At 41.7% G+C, this 25,206-nt stretch overlaps 3 protein-coding genes across 8 annotated transcripts in view; all 3 read right to left on the bottom strand.

The window, feature by feature from the left end:
• Positions 1-863: 863 nt before the first annotated feature.
• Positions 864-9,691, bottom strand: CZIB (CXXC motif containing zinc binding protein). Of its 3 annotated transcripts, XM_083618223.1 has the most exons (8): positions 9,552-9,691; positions 9,370-9,453; positions 8,241-8,297; positions 7,384-7,465; positions 5,532-5,563; positions 4,464-4,541; positions 2,295-2,360; positions 864-1,294 (listed from the first exon to the last, which is right to left on the bottom strand). In XM_083618223.1, the coding sequence occupies exons 1-8, from the start codon at positions 9,555-9,557 to the stop codon at positions 1,217-1,219; spliced, it is 483 nt and encodes a 160-aa protein (XP_083474349.1). In that variant the 5' UTR covers positions 9,558-9,691; the 3' UTR covers positions 864-1,216. The 3 variants fall into 3 exon arrangements, with proteins under 3 accessions (XP_083474349.1, XP_083474350.1, XP_083474351.1); XM_083618224.1 differs by lacking the exon at positions 9,370-9,453; XM_083618225.1 differs by lacking the exon at positions 9,370-9,453 and having other exon boundaries at positions 9,520-9,660.
• A 2,109-nt stretch (positions 9,692-11,800) lies between these two features.
• MAGOH (mago homolog, exon junction complex subunit) lies at positions 11,801-16,088 on the bottom strand. The gene is made up of 5 exons (XM_083621079.1): positions 15,900-16,088; positions 14,473-14,531; positions 13,199-13,309; positions 12,802-12,884; positions 11,801-12,026 (listed from the first exon to the last, which is right to left on the bottom strand). The coding sequence occupies exons 1-5, from the start codon at positions 16,024-16,026 to the stop codon at positions 11,927-11,929; spliced, it is 480 nt and encodes a 159-aa protein (XP_083477205.1). The 5' UTR covers positions 16,027-16,088; the 3' UTR covers positions 11,801-11,926.
• A 1,990-nt stretch (positions 16,089-18,078) lies between these two features.
• Positions 18,079-25,206, bottom strand: part of LRP8 (LDL receptor related protein 8) — a 192,343-nt gene continuing 185,215 nt past the window's right edge. For all 4 annotated transcript variants that reach the window (XM_083619434.1, XM_083619436.1, XM_083619433.1 and 1 more), the window contains one exon: positions 18,079-24,406. In XM_083619434.1, coding sequence (XP_083475560.1) covers positions 24,368-24,406 — 39 coding nt within the window. In that variant the 3' untranslated portion in view covers positions 18,079-24,367. The remainder of the gene's footprint in view (positions 24,407-25,206) is intronic.

The following is a 25,206-nucleotide window of genomic DNA, read 5'->3' as shown; positions in this document are numbered from 1 at the left end:
GCATACTCTCAGGCTCGGTGATATCAGTGCTATTTTTCTAGAAAAAGAGGTGCCAGAATTCACCATGAACACCTCCCTTGTCCTTTTACTGTATACAGTGGTACCTCGGGTTAAGTACTTAATTCGTTTCGGAAGTCCGTTCTTAACCTGAAACTGTTCTTAACCTGAAGCACCACTTTAGCTAATGGGGCCTCCTGCTGCTGCTGCGCCACCGGAGCACGATTTCTGTACTCATCCTGAAGCAAAGTTCTTAACCTGAAACACTATTTCTGGGTTAGCGGAGTCTGTAACCTGAAGCGTATGTAACCCAAGGTACCACTGTAATGGCAAATGGCACCCACCTGACAGGTGCCGGAACTGAGTTTCAGCCCTAAACGTTCCCATGTAAGAATCTAAATACATGCACATGAAATATATGTATTTAAAAAAACAGCTGCCTTATTTTTGTTGATCAAGCAGAATGTTAATCTAAAATGTGCCTTTGTTGGAAACCATTTTGCTTCAGAAGGTTTAAAGTGAAACTCAAATGTGAACTGTTAGCAATCTTCCATCAAATATTCAGATGGTTGCAGAATGTATTTTTATTATAATAAACAGTCTAAAAAATGCTGGCCTGGATACTAACGTTACTTGCACGAACTTCAACTTTCTCATCTTCCCCTCCCTTCTATAGTCATCTCCATCCCTCACCCCAAAAGCCTCTCTAGAAGGCCTGGGGCTGCACCTGAACAATATGGAATTGTATTATTAATTAAGACTGTTTAGTCAGCTAACCTTGGAAATCTAATTAGATATATCCAGTAGCTTCTTAAGATTTCAAAATACATTTCTAGGTATAAGGCACCTGCAATTATACATAAATGTGAGAGAAGCCAAGAACTTTAATGGCAATAATAGTTATTACAATAGGTGAGCAAGCATCTTTCCCACCCTCCTATGAAAGCTCTTGGGCCTTACATGAATAAACGTTAATCAAATTCTTTGAAGAGGCAATCCCAGCATTAACCAAACTGTAAGCATGATTAAAAACTAGTATATTTTTCTGCATAAATATTCTTATTTGCATTTATTCTTTAGAGTTTGGTATAATAATAAAGCTAAGCCCACAAGTGTTGAAAAACAAATCCTGCAGAAAGTATAAGACTTTTATTCTAGGTTCTGTAAACACAATTTAAACATGGCCACATAGAAAATGATTCCACATAAAACAAAAGCTTCAACATTTGACAAACCTATGTGTCACTTCATAGACGCCAACAGATTCCTTTATTTTTTCATCGTAGTCATTCCAGTCCTGTGGAGTTAAATACACATTACAATTTTAGAATTCTCTGCTTAGGAGTCCAGCCTGAATTTCAGGCACATTATGAACTTCCTTGCAACCCTAGTATTCTTTAAAAAAAATAGCTTCAAGTTGAACATTTTTAGCACAAGGAATCAGATTTTGTGTGTGTGTGAAGTCCACAGTCTTACTAATAGGCTGACTTGCCATCTCCCCTGGTTGAAAGGATTAAATTGGTTGAGCTATTGGTGGGTCACCAGACAGACTGATCTTTGTGCCAAGAAATGGAGCTGATCCAGACACTGCTGCTCACTGCTGAGGAAGGCTATCAGTGAAGATTTGCTAGCCTGAGTTTTCCAAGAGTTTATCTGACACCATCTAACATTACAGAGAACAACAGTGAAGTCAATCTGAATTTGTATTCCCGGAAATTGTATTTTTGCATATATTAAATACTCCAGGGCTACGCCTGTCCCTACATTATACTACCACAAAGTTGGAGTTTCTCTAGAGCTTCTCATGCCGCTCCCATGGGAGCTTTCTTTGGTACATAAATAGCAGTGTTAGAAAGGTATTCTTGCTGATATTGTGATTGAGAAAGAGCTCACACACCCCTTGCCAAAATATTGAGGCTGCCATGGTATCATTCTGGCTGCTATTTCTTTAATTAAAAGATGCCCTTTATTTCTATTAACATTACATCTAGTTTGGCTGCAAGAAGGTAAAAGGAATATCGAGAACCACAAAGCCCAAAGAAGAAAGATTGCCACCTAGAACCTGTCAGATGAGAGGCTAGATTCAAAGTGATCCTGCCTTTACTTGAGAGCCCTCCCCTGTTTAGCTCTAAGCAAGCAGGATAATCTCTTCTGGCCCCAAAAAGTTTATAGTGGTGGATACATTTAATATAAGGATGCGGGGCTAACTTTTCAAACGGAAAAGTTTGAAAAGTCTGTTTGGGTGGGTAAAGAGGCAGGTGAGGTTATTTTAATAGATTTTTTTCCAGAGACAGTACCTTTTCCAACAAGTTGATGTCATCAAAACGTGTGCCAGATTCTGCGCCTTCTGCAGAAAACCCAGCCTATAAACATAGAAATCTCTTTAGAACACAGCCATATGGGGAACAATACAGGCGGAAAGAAACAACAAAGGAACTCTCCTCTGTGACAAAGGGGATCTACACATAACTATATAGATCTATATAGAACTATACATTCCTGCACCAGATCTGAATTCTTGGAAACACAGCTGAGATGCCATCCATGGGGACAGCTGTGTGGGAAGGACCATTGCTCATTGGTTCAGCAGCTGTGTTGCATGAAGGTAGCCCCTGAGGGACCAGGTGCGCAGCCTGGGAGTCATTTTGGACTCACAGCTGTCCATGGAGGCGCAGGTTAATTCTGTGTCCAGGGCGGCTGTCTACCAGCTCCCACCTGGTACGCAGGCTAAGACCCTACCTGCCCGCAGACTGTCTCGCCAGAGTGGTGCATGCTCTAGTTATCTCCCGCTTGGACTACTGCAATGCACTCTACGTGGGGCTACCTTTGAAGGTGACCTGGAAACTGCAATTAATCTAGAATGCGGCAGCTGGACTGGTGACTGGGAGTGGCCGCCAGGACCACGTAACACCGGTCCTGAGAGATCTGCATTGGCTCCCAGTATGTTTCTGAGCACAATTCAAAGTGTTGGTGCTGACCTTTAAAGCTCTAAACGGCCTCGGTCCTGTATACCTGAAGGAGTGTCTCCACCACCATCGTTCAGCCCGGACACTGAGATCCAGCGGTTCCCTCATTGCCAGAAGCAAGGCTACAGGGAACCAGACAGAGGGCCTTCTCGGTAGTGGCGCCCACCCTGTGGAACACCCTCCCTTCAGATGTGAAGGAAATAAGCAGCTATCCTATCTTTAGAAGACATTTGAAGGCAGCCCTGTTTAGGGACGTTTTTAATATTTAATGCTGTACTGTTTTTAACACTTGATTGGGAGCTGCCCAGAGTGGCTGGGGAAGCTCAGCCAGATGATGATGATGATGATTTCCTGGCATGTCTAGGGAAGGCTTTGAAAAGACTCCATGCTGAAACCCTGGAAGACTACCTGCTGATCTTTCACATCAAAAAGTAGACTCTTGTGGCACTTTGAAGTCTAAATCCCACATCCAACTAAGTTTTGCTCATCCTGACAAGGATGAATCTAACTTAGTCTACATCTATGACTAGCACTGGATTCAGCCCTAACAGATTTACTGCAGCACAACTTAAGTGTTTATTGTGTAAAGATGCTCTGTGCTACAAGAAATCTTAAGTCTTTGTATTATGTAAGATTTTATAAAGAGATCCAAACACAGTATTTTGTTTAGTAAACTGAAATTTTTGCTAGAGTGTCTCAAATGGGCTAGCTGCCCCCTGCTGGCTGTTAAAGGAACAAGCAGCATTCGAACATATTACAGAGGAAATATCAATGATCAGTGTAAATAATACAATGTATAATTCCCAATACCTATACTCCTTGTTTCCTGGTAGATGCTAATAGAATGACTACCCCATCTCCTTCTGCAAATATACAGTGCTTCATCCATTTTTTTAAGCAGGCTGCCTTTGGACAAAAGGAAAAAATTCAGGGCCACTAACCTTGCAAGGTTTGTGGCCTGTGCAGATATAAAACTAGAACTTATGTCTACATGAACATGTGGAGTCTCCTGTGCTGATTCTCCCTTATCCAGTCTCAGAATTTCCTACCACCTGCTGTGTGCTGAAAATTTGTAGGATTTTGGGTGCCGCATAATTTCAGGATTTTCATAATATACTGTACTGGGAGAAATTCAAGGAAGTACTAAGCAGTTTGCTCCATCAGCAGAAGTATTTATGCTTGTCTAACTGAACAATCTGGCCTCTCCTTCCCCCGCTCCACTCTGTTCCAGGGATTCCCCAACCCTCTCCATTGGCGGGGAGTCCTGTTGCACTAGCAGAAGTCCTTGCGTGAGCTTCCACTGTTGGTGGAATCCTACCCAATAGCTTGTAAATGTACCTATTGCACATACCACTTTATCAAGAAATACATGTCTAGGAAATCACCATCTGTCTCTTGCCTCCTGGTTGTGTTACTAGGTCCCAAAGGTACTATTTACTGAAAAGCAAGTTAAATTATAATTTAGGGTTCATGCTCAGCAGAACATTCAAGAGAACTTGCCTGTGGTTGAAAGTCCACTGGTTCAAGGCCACGGCACTCAAACTCCACTATGGTCTTAAATGTCTCATTGTCTTCAGCCTAGGATGAAGCCAAAGTAACATCAGAGGAATAAAAATAGGCAGAACACAAAATTTCCAAAGTTATCATATCCTATAAAGATACAAAATACTGCAATGATTCTAACACTAATAAGTTACTCAGGAACTTTTGTTGGTCTCCATGAATAGTTTCAATCGCCCAGGAAAAGGAGAAAAGCAAACATTCAAGTGTTATTCAAAAAGGTAAAAGAAAATGTACATTCTACCTTGAGCACTGAAGCTCATTTTAAGCTACGGGCTGTAGCGAAATAATCAACAATCAAATATCTGTTGAATCAAGCATGCATTGAGTAGGACAAATTAATAAAAATAGGTTACATCTTCCTATCCAATGGATTTGAAATATCCTCAGAATGTATCACTACATTTCTGTAGGGTTCTGCATGCTCAAATAATGCTTTCATGTAAAGCAGCACAAATATTTTCCCTTTCTATCCTAGAGTGGCAAAAAAACAAACATTTGGGAAGGTCCTGTGATTGAATCACCCACAATGCAATTCTAGGCATAGCTACTCAGAAGTAAGTTCCAAGTTCAATGGAACTTATTTCCAGGTAAGTGTTTCTAGGATTGAAGACTAAATTAATCCGCCCAATTGCCTTCCTCACACTGCAGAATTGTTCCGCATGTACAACTCTAAGGGGATCTCACTACACAAGGAAAACAAGAATACATCCGCCACTCAGCTTTCCATGTGCAGACAATCAACACAATATGAATAATTAGTATCCATCATAATTTGCTTGGTTCTCTATAGGCTGAGCTCCAACAAAATTGTCAGGGAGGCTTACAATGGGGAATCATAATGCAAAGATGAATGTATACCCATATGTAAATCCAGGTACTTGTGTTTATCTCCCATTTATAGTACTAGCCACATGCAGAGAGTCATACAAAACTGTGGCTGTGTGGATCAAGCCCAATAAGACCAGTATACCACATCCACAATAACAAAAATACAACAAAACTTACATTGTAAGGCTTCATTGTATGACTTAAGATATCTGAAAGAAGTGGAAAATACATAGCAATGAAGCACATCTATGAAAGAACAGTGGAAATCACATTGTGTGCATCATTTCCTTTGGTATCGACCAGTTTTGAAAACCAGATGTCTCCACTTATAAATCCGGGAAAGGAGAAAAAGTAGATGACGTGTAGCTGTGCACTCCTAACCAAGTAAGTTCTACTGAATTCTGCAAAGCGAGTTTAAGACCGAAACCTGAGCCATTTACAGTGTAATCCTAATTCCCCCTCCTGCCACTGAGGATGCCCACATACCCTGGAACTATACAAGTTTTTTTAGCTAGTAAAGCAAAATGGAGAGGCTCCTCTGCTCAATCCACCACCACTTCCTAGCCCGGCATCAGGGGAGAGACAATTGGTTTGTTCTGTTGGCTCTCCCTTTCCAAGAATGGCAAGCTTCCTAAGGGAGGAAAAAAATGGCAACAGTTTGGCAGGATGCTTGTAAATCTTAGTTTAAATGGGAAATAAAATCATTGGAATATATATACACACACACAAACATACAAACACACACAGCTTGGTTTAAGAACAGCTTAGTTAATGAACAACTTGGATTAAGAACGCTGCAAACCCGTACGTAGTTGTTTTGGTTTGTGAACTTTGCCTTGGAAGCAAAACATGTTCTGCTTCCTGTTGAGTGTGTTCCATTTGTAAATTGAGTCCCCCGCTGCTATGGGAAAGCATGCCTTGGTTTAAGAACGCTTTGGTTTAAGAATGGGCTTCTGGAACGGATTAAGTTAGTAAACAAAGGTACCACTGTATACGCATAAAAACAAACAAATCCACTTAGCTACTTCACATTTGGCTCATTCAAAAATAGAATGTGAATGAATACATGGGGGTAAAGGCTGCAATCCTATACATACTTACCTAGGAGCAAGCCCTATGGAACTCACTTCTAAGTAGACATATATAGAATTGCACGAAAAGACATGCACTAATGCTGAGCATTATTATGCCAAACAGTTAAGTCCTGTCTTAGCTGTGCAGCACTTCGTCACTTGGGCCTTGCAGTCATTTGCTGTTTATTGTCAGTTCCAATTACACGCTTCTTCAGCATTTAACTAAGTGTTTACTATCTGTACTGCATACATCACTGCTGGCATGCCCAGCGCCCCTTAACGTGGCTGCCTGTCAGAACTAGGCAAACTTCATGGGACTTTAGCTTGTCAGGGTACAAAAAAAATGTGTGTGGATGGGAATGACACAAACTGGGTCTGGCTGTTTTCCACAGGCTGCACACGGTGCCCTTATGAGATAGCATTTCTTCCCTACTTCCCCTTTGCCCCTTGGATGTCATACAATTGTGCTTGTAGCATGGCAATACTGCAATGTCTGTGAGAAAATGTTGATAATAATAATAACAGAAGTCCACTTGAAAAGGGGTGAGGAGCAAGGCGGAATTGAAGCGCATTCAAAAATAGGAACAAGGGAAGAATAGACAACTAGGCTCAAATAAAGCATAAAGCAAATGGAACCAGCAATGCTGGAGGCAGGGATGGCATGGTAAGGATGATTTTAATAGTGACACTACACAACAGAAGTGAAAATCCTTATAAGGTTAGCAAAAATGGAATGCCACTTGTTCCAGCTTGGAATAAAGCTTGGAAATAGTACTCAATAGTCCCTGGCTTTGGGGGAATATTACCCCCCCAATTGTATTTTCTTAGAAGATATCCCTCTAATTTAGTATATTCTGCCCTCCATTTTGAAAATCTAACTGGGTCCCACAGCCTGCAGAGAATCAAGTTTTCGGCTTCTTTGTGCCTTTGGCATGGAGGTGCATGAATAGGCTTACCTATGGAGTTTTCTCGGGAGCACAGTTTGCATTTCTGCACCATTGTGGCACTTCCTCTGCCTCCTTTGAGAGGGTGGCTGTCCTAAAAAAATGTCAAAGGGAGGCATCAAGATCAAGGCATTCACAGTTTAGAGAAGAGACATCAGGAAACAGTTATTTTCCCCAGCAATAATGGCTAATCCTAATCCTGTGAAGTGTTGGCTAAGGCTAATGGAACTATAAAACATCTGCAATTACCTTAGAAAATGCCTAAAAAACAACCCATTGATGTTTGTTTGTTTGTTTGTTTGTTTGAACTCCAGTCCACCTTGTACATATAACAAAAGTCCATTTCCCTATGTGTTGGAGGGGATGTTAAGCTTCCACATGCATGCAGTTAATTTGCAGGAGATTTTTTTAACATATAAACTATGGGATATATAGAATGCTGTGCCAGTTGGCTTCCACAGCATCAGCTGGATTTCTATTTCCCCTCATCCTCGTGTGCTCCAAAGATCTACTCTGGAGAAGACTGAAGCCGCAGGGGCAAGAAAGGAAGAGGAAGCTCTGTTGCACACATGCAAATCTATTGCTACAGCGGAGCTGTAGTGTTAGATACCATCTTATATAAATGGGTAACAATTATACATTTTTTATATTTATGAAGATCACACCTCCCGAGGCTCCTTCTAGATTCAGGCTGAATTTGTTTGTTCAGACTTGTTGATTTGCCACCAGGGAAGATTTATATATAATCAGTTTTCCAGAAGTAACTTTATCATTTTCCAGCATCATTTGAGTCAAATATAGATCTGTGTATGTCACACAGACAACAAACGGATAACTTAGCATGCTTGTGCTGTAGTTCCGAGACCTACCATTAATCGTAGATATTGCCATTTTTCTGAAACCTCAGCACAGTTTCCACACTTCAACTGAAAAAGAAAAGAAAACCAGACGCAAACAATGAGACACTTAGAGGAGTCAACAGCAGAACAGGTAAACAAAAAATAATAATTTTGTTAAGATTCAAAAACAAAGGTATGTAATGGACACGAATCGCAGAAGTAGCACTCCCATGAAAAAGACCACAACAACTTAAACACCACAACAACTTCAACAATTTTCATATGGTCGGAAATTAGCCCCAGATATAGCATAAAAGCAGTCTCACAGATTTGAGAGGCTTCCTAGAATGAATTATAGAAGGGAAATGTGATATTGTGGTGCACAAGAACGGAATTTCCACTCTTAGGTTGCAGAAATGACATACAACTGCATTTGCTGCAGCCTAAATTGGTCCAAACCTGTAAGTGTGCACTTTCACTATAATCATGACTACAATATTTATATATCAGACAACACAATCATAAGTATGATTATCCAGAAACAAGTCCCATAGAGTTTCCAACAGTAAGTGCGCAGGACCCATAGGTGTGGTGGGGCAGCATGAGAGGGCATTGCTTGCATATTCATTTGAAAGCATGCCAGTTGCCAACTGCATGGCAGAAATGCTAACAAAGAGCAATAAGATGGCAAAAAAGAACTAGTGAGATGAACATAGTACACAATGCAGTGGTGACAAATTGTAGGAAAAAAATGTCTATAGCAGCAATTGTAGTGTTGGGGCTCAAGGCAAGCTATGAAACAATATCCACTGATTTAATAAAATGATCCTTAATCCCAGATATATGGGGTATTGCTTGTGGTTAGTGAGGAGAGAAAGGCACTCTGCAAAGACTTACAATGTACCAAGAACCAGCAAATCCCATTAACTGACGGCTTAGGTCGTGTAATAACATTTCCTGCCACTTTTAACACTGCTAAATTTAATGTGGTTTTAATGTTTCTGTATAAACGAAGAAGAAATCCTTCGGCCAGTAAACAACATCGACGTGCACGTTAATAGCAATACTTACAGGATATATTGTCATTGCAAACTAAGTGCATGGAGCGTGTGCGTGTGTGTGTATAGCGTGCAGAGGTAACAGCCGTCGAAGGCCCTACCTTCAGATACCATCGGAAATCCTCCCCCACCGGCCGGAGATTTGTAATATTTTCCAGAGTGGCTTTGAGCTGCAGCCCGATCTTCTGCAAAGAGAAGTCACCGTGTCAGCTCATGTCCTAGAGGCATTCCCAGCCCCAGCCCCAACTCACGTCGTCTTTGCACAGGTGAAGCTTTCTCTTACCCCCATGGCTTCAGGTGGCCAGAGGAAAGCCTCGGAGGCGAGCGAGCCTGCTTTCCTTCCCAAACAATTGCAGGATCACACGGGAGCTGCGGGGTCTTTGCAGAGACCCAGCTTCTCTCAGAGGGCGGGGCCGCTGTGAATCAAGCCTCGCGAGACTTGATACATTGCCGTTTTCTTGCGCCTCCCGTGTTCTTCAGCCCTATTCGTCTGTAAGCGGCGCCGAAGCTGGAACTTGCCCTTACTCAAGATGGCTGCCTCTCAGCTAAACTAGATAGTCGATCCATTAGCCAGCCTATCCTGAGGAGGCGTCCAGGAAACAAGGATGAGGTGCTTAAGATTCAATACTGCGTGAGGTGGATTACATGCCCGCGATAGATAGCCACCCAGAGTTTAAACAAGAAAATGCCTCTTGTTTTAAAAGCACTTGCCTTCACACCACACACCACTGAACCCAAAGTGTTTTGACTATAGCGATTCTGGCTTTAGGCGCTATCCTTGGAAGAATCCCAGCATAAATTGAGTGTCACCTGTAGTTACATTTGCAGCACTTTTTATTTTTTGTAAAACAACCCTCACTCTACAGTCCATTTCCCTGTAAGATTCAACTCTTGTTTTTACTTTTGCAATTTTTGAGGTGGAGGATGGATGTGCATTATCAAAGAAAAAAAGAAGCCTAGAAAATAGTCTGCAAATGAGCAAATGCTTATTGATGTTTTATAATCTACACAATCTTTAGCAGTGTTCCTGATAAATTATCAGTTTGCTTTACCAAGTGGTTGCATAGAGCTATAACTCTTAGGCATACTTGCTTCCTCAATTAGGCTTTTTTTTTTTTTAAAGCAACATACTTACGATTCAGGATATTAGGATTTAGCCAGTTATGATAAAAGATTTCCAGCTTAAAATACTGTAGACCTAGCTACCCTGCTCGTACAGTAAATCACATTCTCCTTTCCTAGCCCTTCAGATATATAGTGGTACCTTGGGTTACATACGCTTCAGGTTACATACGCTTCAGGTACAGACTCTGCTAACCCAGAAATAGTACCTCGGGTTAAGAACTTTGCTTCAGGATGAGAACAGAAATCGCGCGGCGGCGGCGCGGCAGGCCCCATTAGCTAAAGTGGAGCTTCAGCTTAAGAACAGTTTCATGTTAAGAACAGACCTCCAGAACGAATTAAGTACATAACCAGAGGTACCACTGTAATAGTCTCTAAAAAAGTGCACTCCCCAGCTAGTGCTGCCATTGCAATGAATACAATGTGGGCAGAAATGTTGCAGACATGTTTTGCATGGTATACAGTATCCCCAGAGTCCCACTTCCCTAACAATACTTGTGCCGTTTTTGTTAGTTTCGAAAGGGAGAGGGTGGTTTTTAAAACATAGGTAACACAGTCCAAGTGCACTTGCACCCAAGGCTGGTACAGCCTTTTTATTTTCAGTCCTCCTGCTAATGATTCCTATCATAGTATTCACCTTTTTCCACAGCTGCTGTATGTACACTGGGTTGACATTTTTGAGATATCCACGACAATTACAAGGTCTTGTTCCTGGTCAGAAACCACCACTTCAGAGTCCACGGGCATATATGCAAAATCATTTCTTTTGCCCCAGTGTGTAACACTTGCTTACACTGAATTGCACTTGCCATTTAACTGTCCATTTGCCAAATTTGGAGAAATTCTTCTGGAGCTCTCTGCAAACCCTTATTGTTTTAACCACTCTGATACCAAAGCAATTTCGTATCAGCAGCAAACTTGACGACTTCACTGCTCATCGATCCTGTTATGTATCAGACAAGTTTCATATCTATTTTCCTTTGGCACCTAAGAAACACCTTCTTTCAACAATCTTTTAGTGGAGATTGTTATCCAATCCCTGCAAATTTCTTCTTTTTTCACTTTTCTGGAACTCTGGAGAAGGGATTATACTCCCAACTGTAATGTTTCAAAGCAAGTAGACAAACATTCATTGAAATGTATGAAACAGCTCTTCCATGTATTAATGGTGCTGGCATCCGAGAATCAGCCTCAATACTGCACAGGGATATCAAATATCTAATCCTCATTAAAACCTCACTAAAAAGGGAGCGGTTAACAGATACATAAAAATGTCCATATTGTTGTGTTGCTGACCCTCCTCTTCCCTTCCCAGCAGAAATTAAGCCAGCCATGCTTTTAAAAAATCTTAATGCTTTCCCAAAAGTTTAGTCTCGATAACAAACACATTTTAAATAAAAAGGGGGAAAAAGCTTTTTAGCATTTATTAAATTCACTCTGTAAAAAATCTGACACACATAAAACCAATGAGAGATAAGGAATGGAAAGTGACCCCACCGAAAGAAACTTTACAGTACAAATTTAAATCCATACAATTTAAATTGGCTTAATCTTGAAGTGTAATCCAATGAGACTGAAGACGAGACACTTGAGGTCTTGGACAAGGTAGTAAAACACTCTTAGACCTTCTGGATCCCTGAAGTGCAAAAGGAAAAACAAATAGAAATTAAATATTTTTAAAAATAGTATTTGACCAACTCATAATCATTACTCTGTGTCAGGAACTCAGTATGAGAATCCCCTAGTCACTTATCAAAATTCAAGCATCTTTTGGTAGTACAGTGGTACCTCAGTTTACGAACTTAATCCATTCTGGAAGTCTGTTCTTAAACCGAAACTATTCTTACACCAAGGTGCGCTTTCCCTAATGAGGTCTCCCGCCGCCGGTATCCTTCCACCGTTCGGCTTCCGTTCTTAGACCGAGGTAAAGTTCACAAACCGGGACACTACTTCCAATTTTGCAGAGTTCGTAAACCAAACTGTTCGTAAGCAGAGCTGTTCTTAAACTGAGGTACCACTGTACTGCAAGATTTATTTGGCTGGCTTTTAGCAGCTGGGGATAAACCAGATGGCTTTAGTAGGGCGTTTATGAAAGGTTCTGTTTGTCCTCAGGGTAGAATCAGTTAAATGAGTGAGGAAATAATGCAATGCCACAGCTGAGACAAATTCTATATGTTGTTCTTCAGGTTTGCTAAATTATTATTACTTAAAATCAATGTAGTAACTGTATTTCCAGCTTGGCCACAAATGCATGGTACAGCATTTATAGAGGCATCTTAAGCAAGACAACTGGACAGAGCTGCACTACTTCTGCCTCACCTTCTTCCCAATCCGGTAACAAAACTAGCTTAGTGAATAGTTTTCAAAAAGAGCACTACAACAGTTGTAGCGGCTGGTCAAAGAGCACTTACTTGGACTGATTTACATCAATAAGAGAACCAATTTTTGATGTGGTAAAAGAGATGTGTTCATCACCAATTACAATTTCAAGCTCCTGGAAAAAGAAAAAAATAATTTCAGAGCACTGTTTGAAGATCAATAATAAAATGACCATTTCGCACCTACCCAGAGAGGGAGAGAGGCGATATGGATGCCTCGTTCCCACCTCCAATAACTTTTCCCCAGATGTTTTTCAAGATCTACTCCAACAAGATATTCTGTTCACTAGAAATAGATATAAGATTTCTACCCATCTAGCAGCTGCAAGTGTACAAGTCTACCCAGAACTAGCAGCTGCAAGTGTACACATTAACTGCTGTATACCTGTCAACTTAAAATATTTATATGGGAAGCCGTGAATTTGCTAACCTGCCGGCCAACTCTGTCAGGAGGCGGCCATAATGCATCATCTTCTTTCGTGATTTCACTGTCATCGATTATCCTCTTTAGCTCTTCCATCACACTTTTGTGTACGTAGGCCTAGAGCAGCATGGAAATAGTAGCATTTTAACTTTAAAATAAATCTAGTACAGAAATGTGTGTGTCATTTGCCCACTACCTTCTTGTTGAAGTATGTGTATTAATTTATTTTGATCAATAACTAAGTACATGCTTTGCTATCCACTGGAATGAGCTCAACATATATTGGGCAAAACATCTGCAAACAAATTTATAGAGTGAATACTAGATGTAACTTTTGAGATACAGACATAGATTATTTATGACTTTTTTGTAGTTTGCAGATTTTTACTATCCAATTACTACATACACTTAAGACGTGTAGAGAAACAAAAAGCTAAATTCTACTAGCTACAATTTAATATTTTGAGTCCAAGTTTCAATAATACAGCTAAAAGGGGAACATTAGATATGTAGTAAAAGACAATAACAGGCAAATTTAATGGCTTGCCTTGAATACACAGTTATATAAACTCAAGACATCCACTGGTCACTCTAAATCACAAAAATACAGATAAAATACAAGAGGTGTCAAGATTTTTCCACCTGCATAATTTGTTTTTATTAACTAAATTAACAAAAATTAAATTAAATATGCATTAATTAGATTTTAACACTTACATTTTATATTACATTTATATTTTAATTTGTGTTGTGAGGTACCGTATTTTTCGCCCTATAGGACACACCGTCCCATAAGGTGCACCTAGTTTTTTGGGGGAAATAAAGGGAAAAAAATTATTTCCCCCCCAGGCGCGGGGCTGGGGCGGGGGAGGCCCGAGCTTCCCCTGACCCCAGCCCCCAAACAGGCAGCTCTCTGCAAGCCGTGGGAGCCCAGCGCTGGCTCCCGCTGCTTGCTGAGAGGTCCACGAAGCCTGGGCGCGCTGATCTCAGTGCGCCAGGCTTCAGCATGCTGGCAACTCTCCGCAAGCAGCAGGAGTACTCCCGCTGCTTGCGGAGAGGTCCGCGAAGCCTGGAGAGCGAAAGGGGTTGGTGCGCACCGACCCCTCTCGCTCTGCAGGCTTCAGCGAAAGCCTGCATTTGCCCCATAGGACGCACACACATTTCCCCTTCATTTTTGGAGGGGAAAAAGTGCGTCCTATAGGGCGAAAAATACGGTACCCAGAGAACTCACGCTGTAGGACACAAAAATTCTATAAATTATTTAAACACAGTCAACTTACTTCTTTTCTGATCATGACATCATTTTTATAATTGCTGTTGTTTGCATATCTCAGTTTCCCTGTTGAAAGAGATAATATGACATTCAACACTACACTACACAAAGTAGCAAAGCAATACAGAACTTGGGCTTAATTTAATTCACATTTTTCCCTTTAACTTGTGCCTGCAAAGTCTTCAAGGGCCTAAAGAAGGCAATGGGTTGAAAGTCAGGCCAGGGAGATAACTGTTGCCCAGTGACTTAAAAACACCTGGTTTCTGAGCCCCTTTCTGTTCAGCATCCACACACCCACACACCCTAGATACACCCAAGTTCTGCAGTCTCACAAAGACCATTACAGTGGTACCTCGGGTTAAGAACTTAATTCATTCCAGAGGCCTGTTCTTAACCTGAAACTGTTCTTAACCTGAAGCACCACTTTTGCTAATGGGGCCTCCTGCTGCCGCTGCGTCGCTGCCACACGATTTCTGTTCTCATCCTGAAGCAAAGTTCTTAACCCCAGGTAATATTTCTGGGTTAGCGGAGCCTGTAACCTGAAGTGTATGTAACCTGAGGCATATGTAACCCGAGGTACTACTGTACTCACAAGTAGAGTTTGCTCCCTGCAAAGGGAAGTGTTCTGGACCACTTTAAGGAGTGACTTGCTCCCTCCTCAGTCAACCAACAAGGAAGGGGTGGGGGTGTAGGCTCAGCTTTTCAGTGCCTTCACAGCAGAGCGGATGCTTTCCTCTCCAATTTCCCTCTCCCTTGATCCTCTCACCATAAGCTCTCTGAAGAATCTTATTCTAGCACTCCTGCACCGGCAGGAAAAGCCAGCTCTCAAAAACCCTCCGTCAAAAACTGTAACATACTTTACCCCACTGAGGGTTTCACATAATAATAATAATTTACAGGGCTGCCTTCAGATGTCGTCTAAAAGTCTGATAGTTGTTTATCTCTTTGACATCTGGTGGGAGGGCGTTCCACAGGGCGGGTGCCACTACCGAGAAGGCCCTCTGCCTGGTTCCCTGTAACTTGGCTTCTCGCAGCAAGGGAACCACCAGAAGGCCCTCGGCGCTGGACCTCAGTGTCCGGGCTGCACGATGGAGGTGGAGACGCTCCTTCACGTATACTGGACAGAGGCCAGCCTGCCACTAACCAACCCCTCTTGTTACTGAAACGCAGGTCTCCTCAGGAGCCACCTTCCTCTCTTCGGGCAATGGCTAAATTCCCCCGACCCCATTTCCTTTTCTCAACGAGCAATACCCCCTTCCCGCCTCCCTCCACTCCAACCACCCCCCTGGGGCTCTCTTCTCCCTCCTCAAGCGACAGGCCCCTTCTTCCCTCCCGGGTGCAAGGGCTCCCTCGCTCCTCCATCCCGCCAGGCCTCAGATCCCCGGGGAGCTCCTTCCTCTCTCGCCTTCCCCAAGCGGAAACCCTGAGCCTCACCGTCAGGGCGGAACTCGAACTCGAGAAACTCGTGGCCGAACTTCCCTTTGTGCCCAACGTAATAACGCAGATAGAAGTCGCTCGCCATAGCCGCATATGCCCCACCGGCCCGCCGAGACACCAGCATGCACCGCGCACGGGACGCTCCTTGCAAGAGAGCGAGCGAGCGCGGGAAATGTGCGTCATCGAAGGGCAGGGTTGCGCAGGCGCACACGGAGGAATCAAGGTTTGGCTTGTCGCGGGCCTCACCGCGCGGTTTAAAGACCATAGAGATAGAAGGGTTTTAGAGTCAAACGCCATCGCTGTCAATATCTATGTTCACTTCCGACTTTAAATGCCCTGCTTTAACTTACAATGCGAAGTGCAAAGGGCTTTCGCCATAGTGATGACGAGGGTCAAGTAGAGCGGAGCCACTAGACTCAGGCCGATGTATAGACTTACAGCTAGATTCATATAGGCTGCCTAGCTTCCGGGCTCTTTTCCCGCTTTTGCATGTTTATTGCAGGGCAAAATAGGGCATGGGAATTCTGTATCTTTTGGGGAATGAATTGTTATTAACAGCGATAAAAAGCAAATTATTATTATTATTATTATTATTATTAATAATAATATTTCAAAGCAGGATTTTAGCGTGCTGCATTTGTGAATTGCACCTCCGCCCCCTGAAAAGTTATAGCAAAGGGGGCTATAAATAATGAATGGGGTTCCGCTTGGAAGAAATGCTTCTACCGATCGCTTTCTACGGATAAACGTTGCGGTAAAACCCAGCAACGCTCAGAAGACAGCGAGGGAAAAGCTTCAGCATTTATGGGGTGCCAACCTAGGCAGGGTCCTAACACGAGATGACTGGCAGTGATTCAGTTGGGGTTGTCCGGTTAGCCAAAATTTCATATTGGCAGTTGCCTGACAGGTTACAAGGGGGTGTGCTTTAAATTCTAGTGGCTATTTGTGAAAAGAGTCTTCTGTCCCCCACATATGCTCAGACGTGCTCTCCCTTTTACATAGGATGGGAAGGCGTTTGGTATATGCCCAGGAGGAACCCTAAATTTATCCAGTGCCTCCTTGATGTAGCGATGGTGAAGGCTGTACAGTGTCTTGTTTCTGCAAAGTCGCTAAAGGCACTGAAGTCCTGAGACGGACAATGTGGCAACTATATTGTTCACTATTCAGCCAGGATATGTGAACTGTTTATGGTCTTTCAGGGTACAGGAACACCAAAATTGGCGCCAGGAATTAGATTGACTTTAATTGGGTTACCAAGTAGGGATAACCTGGATTAAATTAGGATTTGCATTGAGCACTTGAATTTGTATTGAATCCACAGCATTTCAGTGAACAGCAAAACTATAAATCCCATTTGGTGTGTTTGTGGCATTGATGAAGGGATGTATGTCCCATTTCATCCCTTGGGAATCTTCCAAGTGCATACTCAAAAGAAAAGCACATTGTGCAGTTCAGATACAGCACATTTGGAGGGTGAGGAAGTAGAGAAGAGAGTTATATTGGTGTTACAGTCGCTGTGCCCCTGGCATATGCATACTTAAAAAACAAAACAAAACCCAGTGCAGATGTGCACGATAGGAAATCCACAACCAATTTTAAAAAACAACAGAAACAAGTTTTACTAATTATAGATGTCATTAGAAAACAAGAGTGTTTTCTAATTATTTTGAAGTTGGCTATGCCAATTGATGTTGTCTATCTCTTTTTCTAGAAAAATAGCACTGGCATAAAGGTTTTTTTAAAAAATAAATAAAGCTTGATTGACTTTAATGAGGCTTACTCCTAAGTTAATAGATGTTGGAGTGTAGCCTAAGTAGCTTTCCTTTGCAAGTAGCTAAAAAGTACAGTTATTGAGAGAACTGACTAGTTTCATGAGAGGAAGACTCTGATGTTAAAGTCCATGAGTCAGAACAAGCTTGTAAATAACCACCTGTGACATGTAAAATATGTCAAGGCAAATAATTTTTGTAAATGTGGAAGTGTTAGTTCTCCTGCTTGCTCCCAGTTTAGGCCAATGACATCCTACAAGTGGTTAACCTAGGTTTGTGTTCATACTGGAATTAGCCATTTGTGCTAAACCCATGTGTAGGCTTGTGTGTGTAATCTGTCAAGTTGACTTAGGAGCAGTTTGATATTTTCTTCAGCGGTGGTGGGTGTCATTAAACAAAACAACACATTACAATCTGCCAATAAAAAAATTTAATCTCTATAGAAACAGTGCACTGTCTTACAAATGTATTCATTTGGTTTTCAGTACCCCCTACTGATGTAAGTACAGCAAATGTTATAAATAGCAGAGCCCTCCCGCATCCCAAATCCCTAGACCTTTTGTTCAGAAAAACAGAAACACAAAAGGCACCAAGCAAGAACGCATCCTAATGGAACTTCCATATGACAAAGACAGAGGTCAGAAATGGTTACAATGTTAAACAAGATTATAACGCTCCCAATTAACACATGGAAAACAAATCATTTTTCTTTTTTTAAAAGAAAATTTGGTTATTGACTTGATTTAGTTACAAATCTGTCAAGTTGGAAAGCAGGAAAATGTCATATTATAGTAATTTACAATGATTTGGGGGGTGGGGAATTCCAGCCTTTTTACACACGGGATTTATACAAGGTTTTTATTGTTTTTTCTTAAAAAAGTATCAAAACTGTAGAGCCTTCAAATCTATTTACAGATTGAGGTTAGTTACAGTTATTACATACAAAGATCTCTCCTTGTTATTGTTCTTCATGCACATAGTGCATGACCTTGTAGTAAAATTAACAATTGAATCACATTTTCTTTTCTCCCTCTCCAGCTTTCTTCAAAAGTATGTATTTACTCATAGGCCTCTGTTTGCAAAATCTAGCAGAAATGGGAAATATTTGTTTTTCAATACATGTTATAAACAAAGGGCATATCTTTCTGAAAGTGCAAATTATACTACATCCTTAAAAAACAAACAAAAAGTCTTTTAATGGGACCTGTGTGGCCAGTTCAAACATGATTTCATCACTCATTTGTCATTAAGAGATGACTCACACATGTGAATGAACTATCAGAGATTTCATATAAAACAATACTTTTCATGAGGACAGTTTAAACATTCAGCTGGAGAGTCATCATACCAGACAAGTAATATATAGCGGGTGTGTAGAACCTTTGACACTCCAGATGTTGCTGAACTACAACTCCCATGAGTCCCAGCAAGCATTGGGATGATGGAAGTTATAATTCTGCAATATCAGGCAGGCCAAAGGCTCCCCACACCTGATGTATAGAAATGTGTGAAAGAGCTGACTGACTGGGGAAAAGGGCTGTGCACTGATTACTGCAGGTGTAGCAATCCTTACATTTTTATGAGTAACTACTATTGCCTTCCTCCCAAGTGCTGCTTAATAAACTGCTTTTGCAACTGGGAGATGAACCACGGATATCAGAAAACATGGGAAACTCTGACCTGGTTTGCATGTCATGCTAAACTATGGCTTAGTACAATATGCATGTTAGAAAACAAGCACCTCTTGTTCCCTTTCTTCCTGCACAATGGGAAGGACGACTTCAGCAGTGTTTACTTTTCATTTTTCGACTTGCTGTTGGATGCGAATCCGGGATTGTGGTTTATAACAAACACTGGTTAATTAAATTTATTTTAATTTAACAAGCCAGATCACGCATGGTTTGAAATTGACTGGTTTTGAAATTGACCCATTTGTTACAATTCAGTTTTTGGTCTGCATCCAACAATCAACTGGGACTGTGTACTTATTAATGTTTACTCCTGCTCCAGTATGCTCACACCACTGGTGTTTGAAGCCGAATACATATGATGTTATCCGCAATATGTATCTTGAGAAATAATGCTATTTAATGCACTTCCTCTCAAATCAGCTTCCATCTAATTTGAAAGTATAAACTGTGCTTAAGCTGAGATATGTACATTGGAGATAACTGTTGCACATGTGTAGATGACAACTTAACTGAATAGTTTGATGCAGGGGAACAAATCAGATAATGAGCATTGGGTGGAGACATCCCTGCTCCATCTCTGAGGTGTATAGTGGTGTAAAAAAACAAAAGAAAAGTGACCTGAAAAGGAGTGTGGGAAAAGGACCTTGCTGCATTTTAAGCTGCTAACACGCATATAGCCTGAGAGGCAGTAAAAATGAAAGTAAACAGTGCCGAAGTCATCTTCCCAGCCAGACTGGTGGAAGAGAGGGGAGGGGGAGAGTGTGTGAGCCTGCTGCTCATTTGGGTTTGTTCCAGCTCATGCACATCATGCTAAGCCAAGCTGTCATGTATGCCAAAAGCAGTCAAAAAGTAGAGAAGAGAGGCCTTGCTAGACCAGCATTTGTTGGAGAAAGAATGCAAACTTGAGTTTCAAGTATCAAATAGTTTGGGAAGTGTTCTGTAGTAGATTTAGAAAAAATAAAAACCACGAGTGTGTAATATGCCGAGTCCACACATAATATACATATATCACGTCATGTCTGCAGTGGAACATGTGAGGCATTTTGTCTGAGGTGGCATAAAGCAATATGAAAACCGTGCCGGCTGGGCTTCATCTGCAATGGCTGCTTAACATACAAAAGTCATCACTTAAATCACTTGAGGTGAAATCCAACATAGTGGAAGTGAGCTGCTTCTTCTCATCGCTCCCCCTTGCATGTCCCCTAAAATCTGCTCTGGAGAGGTAGCGGACCTCCAGAGGAGAATTTTTGGGACAAATAAGGGGCTAGAAGGAGGAGAAGAGAATCCTTAAGAAAAGTATCCATTGTGCAAGTGGATTTATTTTATAAGTGGGTTGGCCAGTATGTTTGCAAAATTATTTATTTTCTAAAAGTGATATAGAAACAGCAGTGTGGTCTATATAAATCAAACAGTCACATTCTATAATAGACTTCCATTTTCTCATTTGCAGACAGAAGGTTTGACTCAAGTATAAAAACAGCAAATTTTTATTTATAACGATTAAACTTCAAGTCAAAGGCCTGATTCCACATCATGTTAAGTGTTTCCTGCAAGATGGAGATTCCTTCATAATGTCAATCCAGGGTTTTAAGTTACTGATGTTAACTTGAGACTACTAAGCAGTACAAAATGTCTGTTCAGTTCTAGTGGGATTCTTGTGCTAATGGATCGATCTGAAAAGACTACAGCTGAACTGGAAACTTTGCATTTTACAGGAGCTGCAAGAGAGTAACCGCAGGGAAAATAACCAGAATGATTGCAGGTTGGAGGTTCAGTGGCCGTAGACAGCTACAAAATTATATGAATTCAACAACTGTATGGCTTTCTGTAGACATCTGAAGACAGCCCTGAATCGGGAAGTTTTTAAAGTCTTCTTGTGTTTTTTATATTCTGTTGGAAGCTGCCCAGAGTGGCTGGGGCAATCCAGTCAGATGGGTGGGGTACAAGCAGTAAATTATTCAGCCAAAAGTTTAATTAGACCTCAAAGGTTCAAATTCCTGTTGTCATGAAGCTTTCTGGGTGACCTTGGGCCTGTCACTCACTCTCAGCCCAACCTACCTCACAAGGTTGCTGAGAAGATAAAAGGAGGAGGGACTCACATGTGTTGCCCTGAACTATTTGGGGGAAGGGAAGATTATGATAACAAATTTTTATCTTGGGTTGAATCATGGCCAGACTATTCTGGACTCTGGGGGAGTACATTTTCTGCTTTCCCATATCTGCTAGCTCAACAATTTTCAAACTTTCTTCAATGAACCCTTTGCAATTACTTGTCTACTGAGGAACTTTACGCTTGTTGCAGGGGATTCTGGGGACATGTTTAAGGATGAATATTCAGACCACATGGATCTTTTTGGTCCTCACAGCCCATCTATTGAAAATGCATCCCAGGACACATTCCAAGCTCCCCTACAGCCATGGATTGCAGGGGAAGATCAGTAATGGTGGCCAAGATGCCTTTCAGGGAAAGTTTGTGCTTACTGATCTTCTCATTGAGGAACTACTGATAAGGTTTGCAGGAAGAAACTCTTGAGTACTAACTGTTGCAATAAACATCAACAGCTTTATATAAACAAGCAATGATGAGATAAGCTGCAGCATATTGCACAGAAAAAAGTGAAGTCCCGACACACAAGCTAATAGTATGAATCAGTCTTCAGAAATTAGCACAGGGTGTGTATAAAAACAGATCAACATGTTTGGATGTCCCTGCCCCCAGTGTGGCTGTGAAGAGCTTGGGAGCCTTTGCTTCTGATTTCAATGAGCAACAGTTCAGTGTGTCATTTGCCTAAACTATGGTTAGTGTTAACTATGGTTTGAAGTTGGCTGTTTCAAAAGAGCCACAGTTAAAATTAACCACAATTGGCCCGGTTCAGATGATGCACCAAACTGTGATTAATTATAAGCTGAAGTGAAAGCTTCCAAACTCCTCCTAGCAGCTGCTCTGGAGGAGAAAGGAAGAATATGAGCCTGAGGTTTGCTGCAGCTCATTCTCATTATGCTAAACTGATTAAGTGTGATGTATGTCTGCACCAGCATATTTTCATGCATTCTGCAACTTCTGCCTTTGTCTTAGCTTGCATCTTGGCACCCTGGCTAGCATTCTACTCTACAGGTGTTTTTCACATGCAGGTTAGTACCTTGTTAATGTTGCCCAAATATATACCTCTCTCATTTCTTTTTTGAGAAAAAAAAGGTATTTCTGTTTTTGAATAATCTAGGCTCCTTGACATTCCCACAGACATACCTCAGGTTCACTGATCACAGCAGATGGAAGCTACACCCTAAACCCCTCCACTTATGCAGACTGGGAATTAGGATTGCTCAGTTACTTCCAAGTAAACATGCACAGGGCTGCATTAAAGTTTCTCCCACCACCTCATACTAAAGCTATTGGTACAGAGATGGGTGCAAGGGTGAATTGTTATAGCAGCATGAATTTGCCATGATTTAAACCACCCCACAAAGGAAATCCATGAGGAATTGCATGAATGTAGGGAAATGGGTACAAATTAAGACCAGTACAACAATGCACAAAGCTAATCAGAGTGAAGTAAAAAACAATGTAAAGTTGTGCTGGTGTAGACATACCCTTGAGGGCATAATATTACTCAGCACCATTTGTCTTACTGTTCAAAAGCTACAGAAATCTGTCACAGGAAAGTGTTCAGATTACCTCTCTGGATACCACTGTCACCTTTATCATTGACTTTTTTGTCCTGTGTGCTGTTGGTTTTTTGTTTTTGAAGGGGGGTGGGAGGTATAACCGAATCAAAACTGAGAATAATCCATGGGGCAGAGCAACCCAACTCACCCCCATTAAGTGTAATCTTAAACATGCACACTTTGAAGTATATTCAGTTAAACTTAATGAGACTTCTTTGAATAGATGCTAAGATTGACACCCTAAACTTGCTAATGTATGTCTAAACCTGCCAGATTAATGGTTTGGGATTGCAAGCATTGCCCTCGATGTCTGAGCTGAGGTTCTGGGCTTCCCCATTCACTTCAGTGGAGAGAAGACACAGCCCTTTCTGTGCAAAGCTGTTCCCTCCATTTACAATGAATGGGGAATCGTATTCGGGAGGTTCACCATGTGTGTGAGTGAGAATTCCTGTGCCTATGAGGATTTCCTGGAGTGCAACAATTGTGCAAAGACGTCTAAGCCATGAGCTGGTTCATCTTCCAGGACAGAATTTGGTTTGTTCATTATGGGGGCACATTTGTTTCTTTGACAGTCATGGACTATCCTACTGTAACAGCTGTAATCCTTACTCAGAGGCTTTAGATTTCAAAGCAAAATCTTCCACAAAACATCCCTTAAGAATTTTATTACCCTATTTCCCATAAAGCTGGGCTAGTCTTTCTAAAATATATTCATATATATATATTTATATATATATATATATATATACTTATTTATATATGCGTATGTCTATATACCTATCCAGTGTAGATAGGTATATACACAGATAATCTATGCACAGCGAGCCAAGCATACAAAAAATAAATACTCTCATCCTCTAAGTGTATGTACAGAACAAACCTTATATCCAGAATTTGTTAATAAATATCCTAAACGGCTTGTATAGGCCTCTTTTTTTCCTTTTCTTTCTTATGTTGATGGATAGCCACAAAGTATGTCCGACATATTTACAAAATTTCTATAAATATAGCTTTTAAAAATGACGCATATGCTACCGACCCTTGGGTCTGGCTGGTTCTATACACCGAGTTAGTAGCCCCATAGTAGAGCAGCCTCCTCGCCATTACGGATGGATAGTGCAAGAAGCTTAAAAGGTGTATAAAAGATTATACATACAAAACTCTCACATCCTTTGGATGTTTGCAGTTCATTATTACTTTGTGGTTACCCTTCTGCAACATAAACAAACCGTTAAAGGAGAGAAGGAGATAAAAGAAAGTGGACTCCGTGATCCACAGCAGGCGTGTTCAGTGCATATCTATCAATCCACCGGCTGTGGGGTTGGTGCAGGTGCGGTCCTCATGGTAACCCATCGTCTTCTAGGCTTAATGCTACACGCTGTTGGGAAGGAAAACAGAAAGGTGTCAGTGTGATGTTAACATATATGAGAGAGTGCTGGAGGGGAAATAGTTAAATAGGTTGCACAGACAGGATCCAGGGGGTTGGAGTCAGTGGGACTATACAACCAGTTCTGGGAGGAGTTTGTTGGGAGTTGTTTGTGGGTAGTTGGTTGATTTTAGTGGCTTGGCTGGTTGGGAAAGGCAGTTGGTAATAGAGAGACAGGGCAGTGGGTTCTTGAGTGTGGGGAGGTAGAAGAGATAGAGAGAGGGAAAATAAGACTAAGAAAGTAAAGAGCAACAACGTTTGGAATGCCGTAAAAGTTTGTTTGTGTCTTAAATAAAATACACTCTTTTTATTAGTTGAGAAGCTGACTGAGACTGAAATGATTTTACCAGGGAGGACCTGGTTGGTGGCAGCGGATTAGTGGTGTACGGGTCAATAGTCCGTGAGACGACCGGGGGCTCCGTACGAACGCCACAGTCAGTGCCTCTAGTTTTGGTGTGATGTGGGGAAGAAAGGAATTGCTTCCTGGAAATCCCAGTGTGGGGCAGAATACTGGTGTCATGGGCTAGCTGGATGCAGAGGAATGGTGGGAAGCACCAGCTGGGAAACCCCCAAAGGAAGCCCCAGGGAGAGGCTCAGGGTGAGGGGCTTGGTGGTGGGATGACGGCGACGAGTGTTCAGAGACAGAAGAGGGAGCAGAGGAGGAGGAGGTGTCGGAAGCTGAAGAGGGAACAGGGTTTGCTGAGCAGGAAGAGGCTGTGGCAGAGAGCAGACCAGACATGGAGGCTGAAGCG

Source organism: Podarcis filfolensis (genome assembly GCF_964270895.1).
Source record: "Podarcis filfolensis genome assembly, chromosome: 6".
In the NCBI taxonomy this organism is placed as follows: Eukaryota; Metazoa; Chordata; class Lepidosauria; order Squamata; family Lacertidae; genus Podarcis; species Podarcis filfolensis.
The sequence above is the reverse complement of the archived record's forward strand: the minus strand, read 5'-3'. Positions and strand labels throughout refer to the sequence as shown.

Coding starts and splice junctions, on each gene's coding strand:
- CZIB (XM_083618223.1), bottom strand. Junction 5,564..7,383: donor CTCCCGAGAAAACTCCATAG/GTAAGCCTATTC, acceptor CACTTCTTTCAG/ATATCTTAAGTCATACAATG. Junction 4,542..5,531: donor ATACAATGAAGCCTTACAAT/GTAAGTTTTGTT, acceptor GCTTCATCCTAG/GCTGAAGACAATGAGACATT.
- MAGOH (XM_083621079.1), bottom strand. CDS start 16,026: ATGCTGGTGTCTCGGCGGGCCGGTGGGGCATATGCGGCTATGGCGAGC. Junction 14,532..15,899: donor GTTCGAGTTCCGCCCTGACG/GTGAGGCTCAGG, acceptor CTCTTTCAACAG/GGAAACTGAGATATGCAAAC. Junction 13,310..14,472: donor ATGTCATGATCAGAAAAGAA/GTAAGTTGACTG, acceptor ATGCTGCTCTAG/GCCTACGTACACAAAAGTGT.